Source organism: Hemitrygon akajei, chromosome 2, assembly GCF_048418815.1.
Source record: "Hemitrygon akajei chromosome 2, sHemAka1.3, whole genome shotgun sequence".
Classification (NCBI taxonomy): Eukaryota; Metazoa; Chordata; class Chondrichthyes; order Myliobatiformes; family Dasyatidae; genus Hemitrygon; species Hemitrygon akajei.
This window is the reverse complement of record NC_133125.1, coordinates 147,548,728-147,564,247: the sequence shown is the minus strand read 5'-3', so window position 1 is coordinate 147,564,247 and position 15,520 is coordinate 147,548,728. Positions and strand designations below refer to the sequence as shown.

At 44.5% G+C, this 15,520-nt stretch overlaps 1 protein-coding gene across 2 annotated transcripts in view; it reads right to left on the bottom strand.

Annotated features, from left to right (window-relative positions):
- The window catches only part of hsd17b8 (hydroxysteroid (17-beta) dehydrogenase 8), a 32,732-nt gene that overhangs the window by 4,345 nt on the left and 12,867 nt on the right, over nucleotides 1-15,520 (bottom strand). For both annotated transcript variants that reach the window (XM_073029527.1, XM_073029533.1), the window contains 5 exons: nucleotides 15,101-15,196; nucleotides 13,117-13,202; nucleotides 10,224-10,308; nucleotides 5,036-5,078; nucleotides 3,558-3,632 (listed from right to left, as the gene is read on the bottom strand). In XM_073029527.1, the coding sequence (XP_072885628.1) occupies nucleotides 3,558-3,632; nucleotides 5,036-5,078; nucleotides 10,224-10,308; nucleotides 13,117-13,202; nucleotides 15,101-15,196 (385 nt within the window). The remainder of the gene's footprint in view (nucleotides 1-3,557; nucleotides 3,633-5,035; nucleotides 5,079-10,223; nucleotides 10,309-13,116; nucleotides 13,203-15,100; nucleotides 15,197-15,520) is intronic.

The window sequence follows — 15,520 nt, the reverse complement described above, 5'->3', positions numbered from 1 at the left end:
ATCAAGCCCAAATCACCTTTAGCACAGCTACCTAGTTTAGTACAGCAACCTCCGGGTACTTTGAATCCCAGAGTAAATTCCTCATCCCTCGAGATAAAACGTGTGAGACATTGTCACATCTTGCTCGCATTAAATTTGGGCTGTAGCCACTTTCCTTGATGATTTTTTTCAGCTCTCATAGAAAATCTTCTGCCACCAGGGTTTCTGTATTTCCTGCTCACCACTACCACCACCCTCACCCGTCACCCATCACAGAAGGTGAACAATGTACAGGTTTGCATCCTGAAATCAGTCGAACTTCAGCCAACCTTGAACATGTCAGCATTTCTGAAGATCCACCTTATGCTGTCTCATCTTCCTGTGACAATCAAGTCAAGTTTATTGTCACTTAACTATATACATGTAAATAACCATATAATGTATATAGAAATGAGACATTTCTTCAAAGCAGGGTGCAAAGCACAGTGGTACACATAACACATGTTAACTTATGGAGGTAAAGATAATCTACAGAAGAATAACACATAAATAACAAACTAAAAAGCATTAATATTAAATAATGCAAGGTACAGGACAGATTAACCAGTGACATTTTGAATATGATGACCTGGAGGAAGAAACTGTTTCTCATCCTGACCGTTTTTGCTCTTTTGCATTGAAGTCTCCTGCCTGATGGTAGAGAGTCAACGAGGATGCTGGTTGAATGGGTAGGATCCTCAATAATACTAAGGGCTCTGTGTATGCAGCGCTCCTGATAAATGTCCCCGATGGATTGTAGGGAGACCCTATGATCCTCTCAGCCATTCTCACAGAATATTGGAGAGACTCCTGGTGTGATGCTCGACTGTTCCCATACCAGATAGAGATGCAACTTGTCAGGGCGTTCTCAGTGGTGCTCCTGTAAAACAGATTTAAGATTGGGGGTGGGGGAGGAGCTTTGTTGCCTCAGTCTTCTTAGAAAGTGGAGATGCTGCTCTGCACCTTGTTCAGGGAGGTTGTATCAACGGACCAGGTGAGGTAATCTGTGATGTGAACTCCCAGGAACTTGGTGCACTTAACTCCACAGAGGAACCATGTATTCACAGAGAGGGATGGTTTGTCCGCACCTTTCTGAAGTCCACCTTTGTCTTTTTCATTTCCAGGCCGAGGTTGTTTTCCTTACACCAATCCACCAGCCTCTCCACTTCTCCTCTACACTCCATCTCGTGATCGTTCTTGATGAGGCCAACCACTGTTGAGTCATCTGCAAAATCGATGACCCGGTTTGAGCTGGATCCTGCGACCCAGTGATGCGTCAACAGTATGAACAGCATTGGGCTGAGCACACAGCCTTGGGGAGCGCCAGTGCTCAGTGTAATGGACAAAAGACGTTGCTGATAACAGACTGACTGTAGTCTTACTGTTAATAACTCCAGTATCCAATTGTAGAATGAGGTGTTGAGACCCAGCGAGAACAGTTGCCCCACCATTTTTTGGGGTATGATGGTGTTGAATGCCTTAATGAATTCTATGAACAACAGTCTGGCATATGAGACCCTATTCTCCAGGTGGAACAGGACCAAGTAGAGGGCAGAGACTATTTCATCATCAATGGAATCTATCAGAGCAGTAAGCAAACTGGAAAGGCTTTAATATGCTTCATGATGAGCTACTCAAAGCATTTCATAATGGTTAATGTTAATGCCATTAGTCTATAGTGGCAGGATATTGTCGCCTTCATTGACACTCGAATGATGGTTGCTGCCTTGAAAACCCAGGGAACAATGGATTATTCCAGAGAGATGCTGAATATATCCATCAGCTGGGCTGCGCACTCTTTCAGAACCCGACCTAGTATATTATTGGGCCCTGCAGCTTTGCATGGGTTGACTCTGAGCAGGATATTCCTTACCCCAGCTTCAGCCAGACGGAGTGTCTGCTCCCTTGGGGAAATGGGTGCCTTCCTCATCAGCACTATCTTATGCACAACAAACTGGGTGTAGAAGACACTCAGCCTCTCAGAGAGATCCTGGTCACTGACACTCAGGGTAGACTTGTAGTCTGTAAGCTTCTGAATCCCTTGCTACATGCGGCTCGTGTCTCTGGTATTGCAGAAGTGGCTATTAATTCTCTGAAAATGCTCCCATTTTGCCTTCTTGATCTAAAAACAGCAGCACAATCCCTCAGCCTGGCAGGGCCCTCAGCCGTAAACCATGGCTTCCGATTTGCCCTCATCCAGATGTGTTTAGTGATAGTAACATCCTCAGTAAACTTCTCTGTGTAGCTATTCACAGAATCCACATATTCCTCTACGTTAACATGATTGCCACAGGTAGCAGACTCCTGAACATTCTCCAGTTCATTATCAAAGCAATCCTGCAGTACAAAGATTGCACCGTCGGGCCATGTTTTCACCACCTTTCGAAATGGTTTGACCCCTTTGATCACTGGTTTGTATGCTGGAGTTAATATTACAGTTAAGTGATCTGAGAGTCCAATGGGGGGGGGGGGGGGAGTGGAGGGACTGCTTTACAGGCACATGCTATGTTAGTGTAAACCAGGTCCAGTGTATTTTCACCTCTGGTAGCAAAATCAACATGCTGGTGGATTTTAGACAGACTGTCTTTAAGTTTGCATTGTTAAAATCATCTGAGATAACGAAGATACCATTGGGTGTTTGGTTTGAAAGTCACTGGCACTGTAGAGTTCATGCAGCACCTCGCCAACATTATAGAGAGGGGATATACACAGCTACCAACACGATAGTGAAATCCTTTGGTATATGAAATGGTCTGAAGCTCACTAAGATGAACTCAATCAACGATAAACAATGGAATGCCACTGCTAAATCATCCGTGTACCAGTTCTTAATATGTAAATACAGATACCACCGAGCTTTTCTCCCTTAAGCATAGGAGGTTAGCAGGAGACCTTACAGATATATAGAAAATCATGAGGACCACAGATAATCTGGGTGGTCAGTCTTTTCCCTAGGGTAGTGAAGTCTAAAACTAGAGAACATAGATTTAAGATGAGAGGTAAAAGACTTAAAGGGGACCTGAGGGGTAGACTTTCCCCCACACAGAGGAAGGTTACTATTTGGAACCACCATCTGTGTGGGAAAGTCACATTCTCTGCCAAAGGAAGTGGTTGAGACAGGTGCAATAATAATATTTAAAAGACACTGGACAGAATTGTGGACAAGAAAGGTTTGCAGGGGTATGGGCCAAATACAGGCAAATGAGATTAGCTCAGGTAGGCAACAAAGTCAGCATGGATGAGTTGGGCCGTTTCTACACTGTATGACTATGAATGTCATTTAATCACAATTTAGCATTTGTTTTAGTTACATAGGCAGCAGAATGGTAATATATACTCTTACTGCATTTACATATATTTTTATTTATAGCCCTTATAGATGTTCACATACTATTTGTATGATGTTAAGGACAGTATGGTACACTGGCCATTTGTGCCATATTACAGCTCCCTACTGCCCTTTAAGTAGTTGATCAGAATAATGTGACACAACCTTCCAACACAAGCTTCACAATGACATGTAGGACCACGTGTCTCACCTGTCACCTCCAGGCTGGCTCCTGTGATGTAACTGCTGTCGTCAGAGGCCAAGAAGGCACAGACGTTAGCCACTTCTACAGAGAAATACAGACAAGAGATGAGGAACAGGAAAAAAGTATTTCCTTATCTTTGGCCCATCATATCCATACTAACTCTTATCTACACCAAGACTATTCTGGAGGAACTAAGCAAGTAAAACAACATCTATGGAGAGAAATAAAGAGTCAACATTTCAGATCGAGACCCTTCATCAGTACCGTACATTGCTCTGGATTTCCAGCATCTGCAGGATCTATCTACCCTGTCTATGCCCCTCATAATTCTGGCTAGCTCTATCAGGTCCCCTTTCAGCCTCCCATGTTTCATGGTAAAAAGACTGAGCCTTTCCAGTCTCTCCTGGAGAAGTTCCCTCTGTACCTTCTCTAGATCAATCCTGTCCAGAATTGTGACCTAAATAATGTTTCATAAAGCTGTACTGTAACTTCCCTAATCAAATATTCTATGCTCTACCTACTAAAGAAAGTATCTTCTAATGCCTTCTTCACCACCCATACTACCATCTTCAGGGACCATTGGACTTAAACACCAAGATCCCTCTTCTTCAATACTCCCTGGGGCCACGATTCATAGAGTATGTCCGACCCCAATTCATCCTCCAAAATTCCATCACCTCTCACTTCCCAGAATTAAATTCCATATGCCATTGTTCTGCCTATTTCACCACCTCATCAATGATGTCCTGAAGTTTCACATCTTCTTGGTCTCTGACAAGGGTTTCACGGTCCCTTAGATGTGATTTCACCAATTCCTGATGTAATTGTAATCTCTTTACTTTTGAATTGAATTTCTCAATAACAATGCTTGCTTCCTCACGTTTAAGCTTTCAGTTAGTCCTGACGAAGGGTCTCAGCCTGAAACGTCGACAGTGCTTCTCCTTATAGATGCTGCCTGGCCTGCTGTGTTGCACCAGCATTTTGTGTGTGTTCCCACCAGCAAGCTCCTTGTATGCTCCCCAATTACTCACTGTAACTGAACATGAGCCATTTGTGAATGATGCCCCAGGACACTCACAGGTTGCTACATCTCCACTCACTGAAATCTCTCAGGCCACATTTGTTTTTTGAATTTTCCCCATCAAAATGGACATTTTCCCATATTACTAGGATAGGAAAGGTTTAGAGGGATAAAGGACCAGAAACAGACAGATGGGGCTAGCTCAATTGGGCAACATGGTTGGCATGGGCATGTTGGGCCAAAGGGCCTGTTTCCTGTCCTGTATGACTCTATGCTCCATCCAGCAGTTACTTACCAGTATTCCCTTGTAGTCTCTTCATCTCTTCTTCACAACTTACTTCCCCCCTACCTTTGCAGTGTCAGCAGTCACACCTTTCATGATTTCAAAGTCATCTGCTTTAACTTACAAAGCCAAGAGAAAGCTGTTGAATATGAAATGATTGAAGCAAGGGGCCTTACTCACCAGAGGGATCTCCCAGACGTCCCATGGGCACCAACTGCAAAACCTTGAAGACAGGAGAGGGATTATTCATCACATATATGAACAACATGGATGAAAACGTAGAAGGCATTGCCAGTTAGTTTATGGATAACAGCAAAACTGGTGGTGTAGTGACAGTGAAAGAGGTTATCTAAAGTTACAATAGGGTCTAGTTCAACAGGGGAAGTGGGCTGAAGAATGACAGAGGGAATGACATGTGCAAAAATATGGCATATTGGGAAGTTGAACTAGTGTAGGTCTTACACAGTGAACAGCAGGGCACTGGGGATTGTTGTTAAAAAGTGGGACCTAGAGGTACAAGTACAAAGTTTCCTGAAAGTCACGACAGAGGATGTAACCAAAGTGATGAAGATAACATTTGGCACACTTGTCTTTCATCTGTCAGGGCACCAAGTATAAGTTGGCAAGTCACAAACAGGGCTGTACAAGACGTTTGCAAAACCACACTTGGAGGTCTGTACGAGTCCAGTATTAGCAACAGGAAGGAAGTAAAAAAATAGATAGGGTGAGGAAAAGATTCACAAGGATGTTATTGGGACTGGAGGGTTTGAGTTATAAAGAGTCTGGATAACTGGGGCCATTTTCTCTGGGGAACAAAGCATGAGAAGTGACATTACAGAGGTGTATAAAATCAGGATAAGGTGAATGATCATACTCTTTTCCAGGGTAGGGGGATCAAAAGCCATAGGGTACAGGTTTAAGCTGAGAGTGGAAAAGCTTAAGGGGAACATAAGAACATAAACAATAGGAGCAGGAGTCAGCCATCTGACCCGTCAAGCCTGCTCCACCATTCAATAAGATCGTGGCTCACCTGGCCATGGACTCATCTCCACCTACCTGCCTTTTCCTCATAACCCTTAATTCCTCTACTATGCAAAAATCTGAACTATGTTTTTCACTCAGGGCGATGGGTACATGAAACACGGGAACAGGCAGTACAATTAAAATATTTAACAACATTTGGTATGTGGATAGAAATGGAGGAATAAGGGCCAAACACAGACAAATGGGACTAGCTCAGGAAGACACCTTGTTCGGTATAAATAAGTTGGGTCAAAGGGACAGTTCTTGTGCTGCATAACTATGATTCAGCAAGTGGACCAAAATACCCTGGTACCCCAAATTCCATCTGCTTCCAAGGGTGTCACAGTACTGTACAGGCAGACAAGGCCAATCTGTTCACAGAGTCATTCATCTGGTTAAGTTACTGGGAGCAAAGCCAAGGCAAATTAATTAATTAACTAACTAAATCTGTTTGCTGCTGTCAATATTTGCACTGCCTTCATGTCTCAATGTCAGTGAGAGGTTCACAGAGTCCGAATGCATACTAACAGACAAATCAATCAGTAACTTATAACTGACACAATCTGTTAAACCATAAATGATTCAGTCAGCCACCAACAGCAGACTAAACACATTGCATTCCACATTCCCAGGCTGCATATCATATTCTGACATTCACAAACACTAGCTGGTCTGTAATCAGCTCTCAGACAGTAAAGGAAGCTTCTTGTTTTATGTCGACAGGAAAAGATTACAGTATCTGTGAGTTAATTACACCTCCTGACTATACTTGTTACAAAGCTTCAGGTCCAGAAAACAAGGCAACTGATTCCTGATCAGAATCATGTCCTGAATCTCCTGCTGTGTCTGCGTTAACTCAGGATGAGACCTTTCGCCAAAATGTTCAGGAAAAAAGAAAGAGATTTTTTATTATAGCTTATTCTTTATGTCCTGCACTGTACTGCTGCCACAAAGCAAATTTCATGTCATTATGTCAGTGAACATAAAACATAAAAATCTATAGCACATTACAGGCCATTCAGCCCACAATATTGTACTGACCATGTAACCTACTCTAGAAACTGCCTGGAATTACCCTACCGCAAAGGGCTCTATTTTTCTAAGCTCCAAGTACCTATCTAAGAGTCTCTTAAAAGGCCTTATTGAATTCGCCTCCACCACCTTCGATGGCAGTGCATTCCACACACCCACCAATCTCTCTGGGAAAAACTTACCCCTGACATCCCCTCTGAACCTATTTCCAAGCAACTTAAAACTATGCTCCATGTTAGCCTTTTCAGCCCTGGAAAAAAGCCTCTGGCTATCCACACAATCAATGCCTCTCATCATCTTATAGACCTCTATCAGGTCACCTCTCATCCTCCATCACTTCGAGGAAAAAAGACCAAGTTCACTCAATCTATTCTCATAAAGTACACTTTCCAATTCAGGCAACATCCTTGGAAATCTCCCCTGCATCATCTCTATAGTTTCCACATCCTTCCTGTAGTGAGGTGACCAGAACTGAAGACAGTACTCCAAGTGGGGTCTGACTAAGGTCTTGTATAGCTGTAACATTACCTCACGGCTCTTGAACTCAATCCCACGGTTGAGGCCCAAGGCCATCACACCATACGCCTTCTTAACAACAGTGTCAACCTGCGCAGCAGCTTTGAGTGTCCCAAGATCTCTGTGATCCTCCACACTGCCAAGAGTCTTATCATTAATACTATGTTCTGTCTTCAAATTTGACCTACCAAAATGAACCACTTCACACTTATCTGGGTTGAACTCCATCTGTCACTTCTCAGCCCAGTTCTGCATCCTATCGATGTCCCACTGTAGCCTCTGACAGACACAACACTATCCACAACACCTACAACCTTTGTGTCATCAGCAATCTTACTAACCCACCCTTCTACTTCTTCATCCAGGTCACTTATAAAGATCACAAATAGGAGGGGTCCCAGAACAGATCCCCGCGGAACTCCACTAGTCACCAACCTCCATGCAGAATACGAACCATCTACAACCACCCTTTGCATTCTGCGGGCAAGCCAATTCTAGATCCATAGAAACATAGGAGTAGGCCATTCGGCCCTTTGAGCCTGCACTGCTATTCAGTATGATCATGGCTGATCATCCAACTCAGAACCCTGTACCTGCTTTCTCTCTGTACTCCCTGATCCCTTTAGCCACAAGGGCCATATCTAACTTCCTCTTAAATATAGCCAATGAACCGGCCTCAACTGTTTCCTGTGCCAGAGAATTCCACAGATTCACCACTCTCTGTGTGAAGAAGATTTTCCTCATCTCGGTCCTAAAAGGCTTCCCCTTTATCCGTAAACGGTGACCCCTCGTTCTGGACTTCCCCAACATCAGAAACAATCTTCCTGCATCTAGCCTGTCCAATCCCTTTAGAATTTTATACGTTTCAATAACATCCCTCCTCAATCTTCTAAATTCCAGTGAGTTTAAGCCTAGTCGATCCAGTCTTTCTTCATATGAAAGTCCTGCCATCCCAGGAATCAATCTGGTGAAGCTTCTCTGTACTCCCTCTATGGCAAGAATGTCTTTCCTCAGATTAGGGGACCAAAACTGCACACAATACTCTAGGGGCAGTCTCACCAAGGCCTTGTACAGCAGCAGTAGAACCTCCCTGCTCCTGTACTCAAATCCTTTTGCTATGAATGCCAACATACCATTTGCCATTTTCACCGCCTGCTGTACCTGCATGCCCACCTTCAATGACTGGTGTACAAGGACACCCAGGTCTCCTTGCACCTCCCCTTTTCCTAATCGGCCATCGTTCAGATAATAATGTTTTCCAGTTCTTGTAACCAAAGTGGATAACCTCACATTTATCCACATTAAATTGCATCTGCCATGAATTTGCCCACTCACCTAACCTATCCAAGTCACCCTGCATCCTCCTCACAGCTAACACCACCGCCTAGCTTCGTGTCATCCACAAACTTGGAGATGCTGCATTTAATTCCCTCGTCTAAATCATTAATATATATTGTAAACAACTGGGGTCCCAGCACTGAGCCTTGCGGTACCCCACTAGTCACTGCCTGCCATTCTGAAAAGGTCCCGTTTACTCCCACTCTTTGCTTCCTGTCTGCCAACCAATTCTCTATCCACATCAATACCATACCAATACCGTGTGCTTTAAGTTTGCACACTAATCTCCTGTGTGGGACCTTGTCAAAACCCTTTTGAAAATCTAAGATCCACAAGGCAAGGTCTCCTTGGATCCCATGCCTCCTTACTTTCAGAAAGAGCCTTGCATGGGGAACCTTATCAAATGCCTTATTGAAATCCATATAAACTACCGGTATATCCACTGTTCTACCTTCATCAATGTGTTTTGTTACATTCTCAAAGAATTCAATCAGGCTTGTAAAGTACAACTGCCCTTGACAAAGCCATGCTGACTATCCCTAATCAAATTATGTCTCTCTAAATGCTCATAAACCCTGCCTCTCAGGATCTTCTCCAACAACTTGCCCACCACTGAAGTAAGACTCACTGGTCTATAATTTCCTGGGTTATCTCTACTCCCTTTCTAGAACAAAGGAACAATATTTGCAATCCTCCAATCCTCCAGTACTTCTCCCGTCCCTATTGATGATGCAAAAATCATCACCAGACGCTCAGCAATCTCCTCCCTTGCTTCTCAGTGAAAATAAACTTGATTCTAATTTGGAAGCAAAGGAAGGTGTCCAGTGGCATCAGGGTGGAACTAAACACAGAGTTAAGCAGTGAGGAATGATGGCCTGTCTAAGGGGGTGAGGAACCACACCATCTTGTTCTCTCCACAAAATTGTGCCCCACATGAGTGTCCATGGAACTATATTCTGTGTTTCTGGAGAACCAAGTCCCACGTAACTGGGTGTCTGCAACCCCTGCATCCAGACATCCTTGCCTCCTCAGACTGGGGGACTGTGTCGTCTGGACATATGGGGCCATGTCCTGACTTTCTGGGAGTCCGTGTTCCCCGTGTGTGGGCATCCACAGGACAACATGTCATCTGTCCCATAAGGGACAGAGTGTCCTGAATGGAATGGGAGACAGAGACCAGTCAGACACCCCTCCATGCCAGCTCTGATCATCCTCTGCTTTGAATGAAAAAACCTCTGGGCCACAGATTTCCACAGGCTGCACCCTCTGAGTGAAGCTAATTCTCCCCATCTCTGGCCTAAACAGTTGACCCTTCAATTTGACTGAGACGAGGGAAATAAAAATAGAGCATGTTTCAAGATGAGTGCTTTAATCCCAAGGACTGAAGCTATATAAGTGCTGTGACCCCACAGTCCAGTCTCATCTGAGGCATGAGTTGCTGTACCCGCTTTGGCCTTACCTTGTCCAGTACTTTCGGGGGCACCTTGGCAGTCATTGGCGTGTCAATGAATCCTGGGAGGATGGCATTGCACCTGATGCCAAACCTGCAGAATGAAGATAGTGATTGTGGACTCACTGCATGAGATGGACCTGGGTCACACAGCTAAATTGGTTTACTACTGTCACGTGTACTCAGGTACAGTGAAAATGTTTGTTTTGCATACCATATTAGATCATCCATTGGATCAGTACAAGAAAAAAACAATAACAATGCAGAATATAGTGTCACAGTTACAGAGAAACACAGTGCCAGCAGACAATAAGGTCCAAGACCATGACAAGGTAGGTTGTGAAGTCAAGAGCCTATCTTATCTTACAAGAGGTCCATTCAATAGACATAACAGTGAGATTGAAGGTATCTTTGAGACTGTTTAACGTGTTTTCATGTTCCTCGTATCTTCTGCCCGATACAAGGGCTGGGAAGAAGCGAGAATGTCCAGGGTGAGAGATGTCTTTTATTATGCTGGCTGCATACTGATGCAGCAAGAGATGCACACTGGCTCTACAGAGAGGAGCCCGGTTTCTGAGCTGTGTTCACAAAACTCTACGGTTTCTTGTGGTCTTGGGCAGAGCAGTTGCCGTACTAAGCCAAGATGCATCCAATGAGATGTTTTCCACAGTATGTTGATAAAAGCTGGTGAGGGTCAATGTAGACAGACCAATGTTCTTTAGCCTCCTGAAGAAGTAGAGGTATTGGTGCACTTTCCTGGCTGTGATCAGTAAGACAGATTGGTAATGGGAACTACGAGGTGAAGGGCAGATAGAAACCGATGGGCAAGGGTATGGGGAAGAGAACCAAAACAGGAGGACCGTGGGTGAATCTAGACCAGAATCATGTGTGGATGGATCATGGGGTAAGCGTCGCATTAAGATACTGGCTGCAGATTTTGGAGAAGCTCATTAGTATAGGAGGGAGATGGGAGGTTGGACTGGAATGATTTAAAATTGTCAAGTCAAAAGGCAGGAAAGGTATCTATGAGAGTTTTAGCAGCAGGTGCATTGAGGCAGCGCTGATGCTACTTTGTTCACATTTCGGGATCTTGACAGTGCTTCGCGGCCAGAGATTGGTGCCTTTCCCTAATTATCCTGGAGAAGGTGTTGGTGCTTTACCTTAACAAACCGGTGCAGTCCTTCAGACAAAGGTCCCCCCGCAGCTCTGCAGGGGAGGGGGCTCAGGAATGTAGAACCCACAGTGGTGAAGGAAAGGCAAAACACTTCCAAGTCAGTTCAACCTACCACTGGGAAGGAGCTCCCCGTTCCTGCTGTCCTAGGCTTTCTGGGTGTTACAGGATGTGGGACTGAGAAATGCTGTTATAGTCTGGGCGGATCACTGCATTGCATCCTGTGATGATGCTGTGCTGAGGAGAACCACCAGCACACTGCTGGGGCCTGAGAGGGCTTGAGTTCTGACTGTGAAGAGGCTGGGACAGTTTTTAATGGAGCGAAGGAGGTTGAGGCATGACTTTACAGAGATTTATAAAACCATGAAGGGCATTTATAATCATAATCACGAGTCTAAAACTAGAGGGCACAGGTTTAAGATGGAAGTGGAACGAATTACAAGAGATCTACGGGGCAACTATTTCACACAGAGGACTGTGTGAGCTGCCATGGGAATTGGTAGAGGTGGGTACAGTTACAATGTTTAACACTCTTGGTCAGGTACATAGATAAGAATGGGTGAGAGAGATATGGGCCAAACACAAACAAATGGAACCACTTCGATAGAAGTTGGGCCAAAGAGGCTGTTTCCATGTTGTATAACTCTACAACTCTCTGATAGAAGCCACGTAGAGAGATAAGGCTGAGGAAATGTCACACAAAATGAAGACTACTGCTTTGAGGTTTTCACCATACTTAGTTGGGGGTGGGGACGAGGTGGGGGTAGTTTCTGTTCTCATGGAACAAGGCAGTGACACAGTCAGGGGAGATGGCAGTCAGGTGGAGCTAAGTGTACCAATGTGAAGCTGACATGTTTTTTGGACGTCACTGAAAGGAGAAATGTAAATGAAAAATAGGAAGCAACAGACGGAACGCTAGGAGGTTCCAACTAAGGACATAAAAATGCAAGCATGAACGGACAGCCTACGTAAGGACTGTACAGAAATCAGGAAGGCAATGGAGGCAGAGGTGGACATGGCCTGCAGCTGATCACCCATTTTGCAAACAGGCCTGGAAGGATGACGGGTTGGGGAGGGGTATCTGAACATGATGAAGACTGTGTTAGGATTTTGATGAGACAGGGCATCAAATGGAGGGATGCACAACCACCTGGGAGGAGGCTTTTGGGAGATAAAACAGCACCGAGATGGATAGTAGAATGCAAGGTTGTCAGGATCTCATTGTTACTCTGCTGGGCTGGGAGGGTGATGACGATAATTTGATTGCAACCTCAGTTTTACAACAACACTTCCAACAATATTCAGCATTGGATATTTTTGGGTCCTGTACTCAGAACCTTCTGACAGGGTCAGGAAACAGCAAATGGTTCCAGAGGAGGCAAGTGAGAGCTTGGGACCTGTGGTAGCCTCTGGCTTCCACTTACAGCATTTTATTCTTGACGCTTTGATAGTTTTGTAATAAAGAAGGGGTCACATTGGTGTTGCTCGGGTTCAATCAGACCTGAGAGTGAAGGATTTAAACTTTCCAGAGAATCAGAGTGATACAGCAAGGAAACAGGCCCTTTGGCCCACTTTGTCTGTGCAGGCCAAATTCCCTAACTGACCTAGAACAGTTACCTCAGTTACCTAACAGACGGGCAACTGGAGGGGTGTAGGGGACTGTAGAGCACAGGAGGGAAAGGAATGTGAAGACAGACGCACACATAACACACACGTACACACTCACAATACCTGGCCAGCTCTTTTGCACTGGTCTTTGTCAGAGCCACTACTCCAGCTTTTGATGCCGTGTAATTTGCCTGTCCCAGATTTCCAACCTGTCACAGTGCAGCAAAGCAATTGTTAATCTCCTCACACAGGAATGAACTCTCCTCCCAATGCCTCCCAGCACTTCTCTCATACAGACGCAGTCTAAGCCCCTCAAAGCTGGGCCACTGCCAGACTGAAATGAGCAGGCAGTGTCAGACACTCCTTTCAGTGTCTCTGTACTGAAGTAGACTGCGAGCTGGAGCAGTCGTTTCCAGAGACTCCTGTGGCCGTGAACACGACACACAGAAGCAGGAGTTGGCCTTGCTGAGATGGTCAGAGTTTCCATAGTTTCTTCAGGCTGAATCCTCCACAGATTCACCACCCTCTTGACAAATAAATTTCTCCTCATGAATGGCTGTATTTTCAGAGCGTGGCCTCTAGTTCTAGAAACCCTGGAGAGATCATCAATTCCACATCTATCCTGTCAAATCATGTATGAACTTTATATAGTTCAATGAAACCACCTCTTCCAAACTGTACAGGGTTGGTCCAGTCTGATAAATCTCTTCTCATACGACTAACTCTTCATCACAGAAGTGAACTTAATGATTAAGGTGATGCTTGCTTTCATCAGACAGGGTAATGATTACAGGAGCACATGATGGTGAGAATGTACATGGATCACTGGGTGCAGTTCAGGTCACTATAGAAAAATGTCATCAGGCTGAAAAAGATGCAAAAGAGATTCTCCAAAAGACTGGTTAGTCTAGGACTAGTCTAGTCTGGCTAGTCTGGAGTGTAGGAGGCTGAAGGCTTATCTTCTAGAAATTTATAAAATCATGATGAGCATAGGGATGGTAATTGGTCAGGTCTTTTTTCCAAAGCAGGGGAATCTAAAGCCAGCGGGCATCTATTTAAGGTGAGAGGGAAACATTTAAAGGGGACATGTGGGACAAATATATCACAGAGAAAATGGACGGTATATGGAATGAACTGCCAGAGGAAGTAGTAGAGGCAGGTATAATTACATTTAAAAAACATTTTGGCAGGTAGATGGATAGGAAAGGTATAGTGCAAGGATTCCCAACTTTTTTATGCCATGGGCCCCTACTATTAATTATTACTATTACTAATTACTACTAGGGTCTGTGGACCATAGTTTGGGAAACCCTGGTTGAGAGGGATATGGGGCAAATACAAGCAATTGGTTTAGCTAGGCAACTTTATTATCAAAGGATTTGATACCAAGAGTAAGGAAATCTTATTGGAATTGTACAGGGCTTTGATAAGGCCACATCTGGAATTTTGGCCCCATAACTAAGGAAAAACGTACTAGCAACGGAGGGGGTACAGCGAAGATTCACAAGGCTGAATCCAAGATGGCGGGTTTGCCACTGAAGTGAGATTGTGTAGACTAAGCCTGTAAGCATTGAAGGACAGGAGAATGAGAGGAAATCTGTCAAAGCCTACAATATTCTTAAAGATCAGCTCAACAATTAGTTAATTAAATAAAACAAATTAGAATATAAAATTAGTATGAGGCATGGTGACAATATAATGAAAAAACACTTGGGACTAGCATAAATCTTGGTCAGTGTGGACAAGGTGTGCTGAAGGAACTGTTTGTGTACTGTATGACTCTTAAGACTTGATTGGATAGATGAGGAAGAATATTTCCCAACTAAGGAGTCTTGGATTCAGTGGGGGGGGGGGGGGGGGGTGGTCCAGAGTTTGAGGGTAAAGGATAGGCCATTTAGAACTGAGGTTAGGAGAAACTTCTTCACATTGGGGAATTGGAAACCTTTGAGCTTCCCTCCCCTGAAGGGCTGTGGAAGTTTAAGTATTGTGCCTTCCCCCGGCTCCACTCTTTCCTTCCAGCAGCTGATCACACGTTTGGGCACTGTTTCCGCAGACAGCCAACAAAGGTCACAAACCCAAGCCCCTCTACTGTGTCATCAGTCCATACCTTCCCCACAATGCTCCCCAGGTTGATGATGGAGCCCTTCTTGGTCCCACTGTTTATTAAAGCTTTGGCAACAGCTTGGATCACCAGGAACGTGCCCTGTGGAAACACAATTCGGGAACCCTAGGTTAGCAGGGGTACGTACAGAATAGAGGGGATTAAAAACAGGACACCTCTTCACTAACTAGCGAGTGGAGGGAGAAATAAATGGGTCCGTGTACCAGCTTAACTGTAAAACATACAGCATTTTTCAACATCAACCCTACACAGGAACGTAAGAACATAAGAAATAGGAGCAGGGGTAGGCCATCCGGCCCATCGAGCCTGCCCCGCCATTGAATAAGATCATGGCTGATCTGTCCATAAACTCAGCTCCATCTACTTGCCTTTTCCCCGTAACCCTTAATTACCCTACTAGGTAAA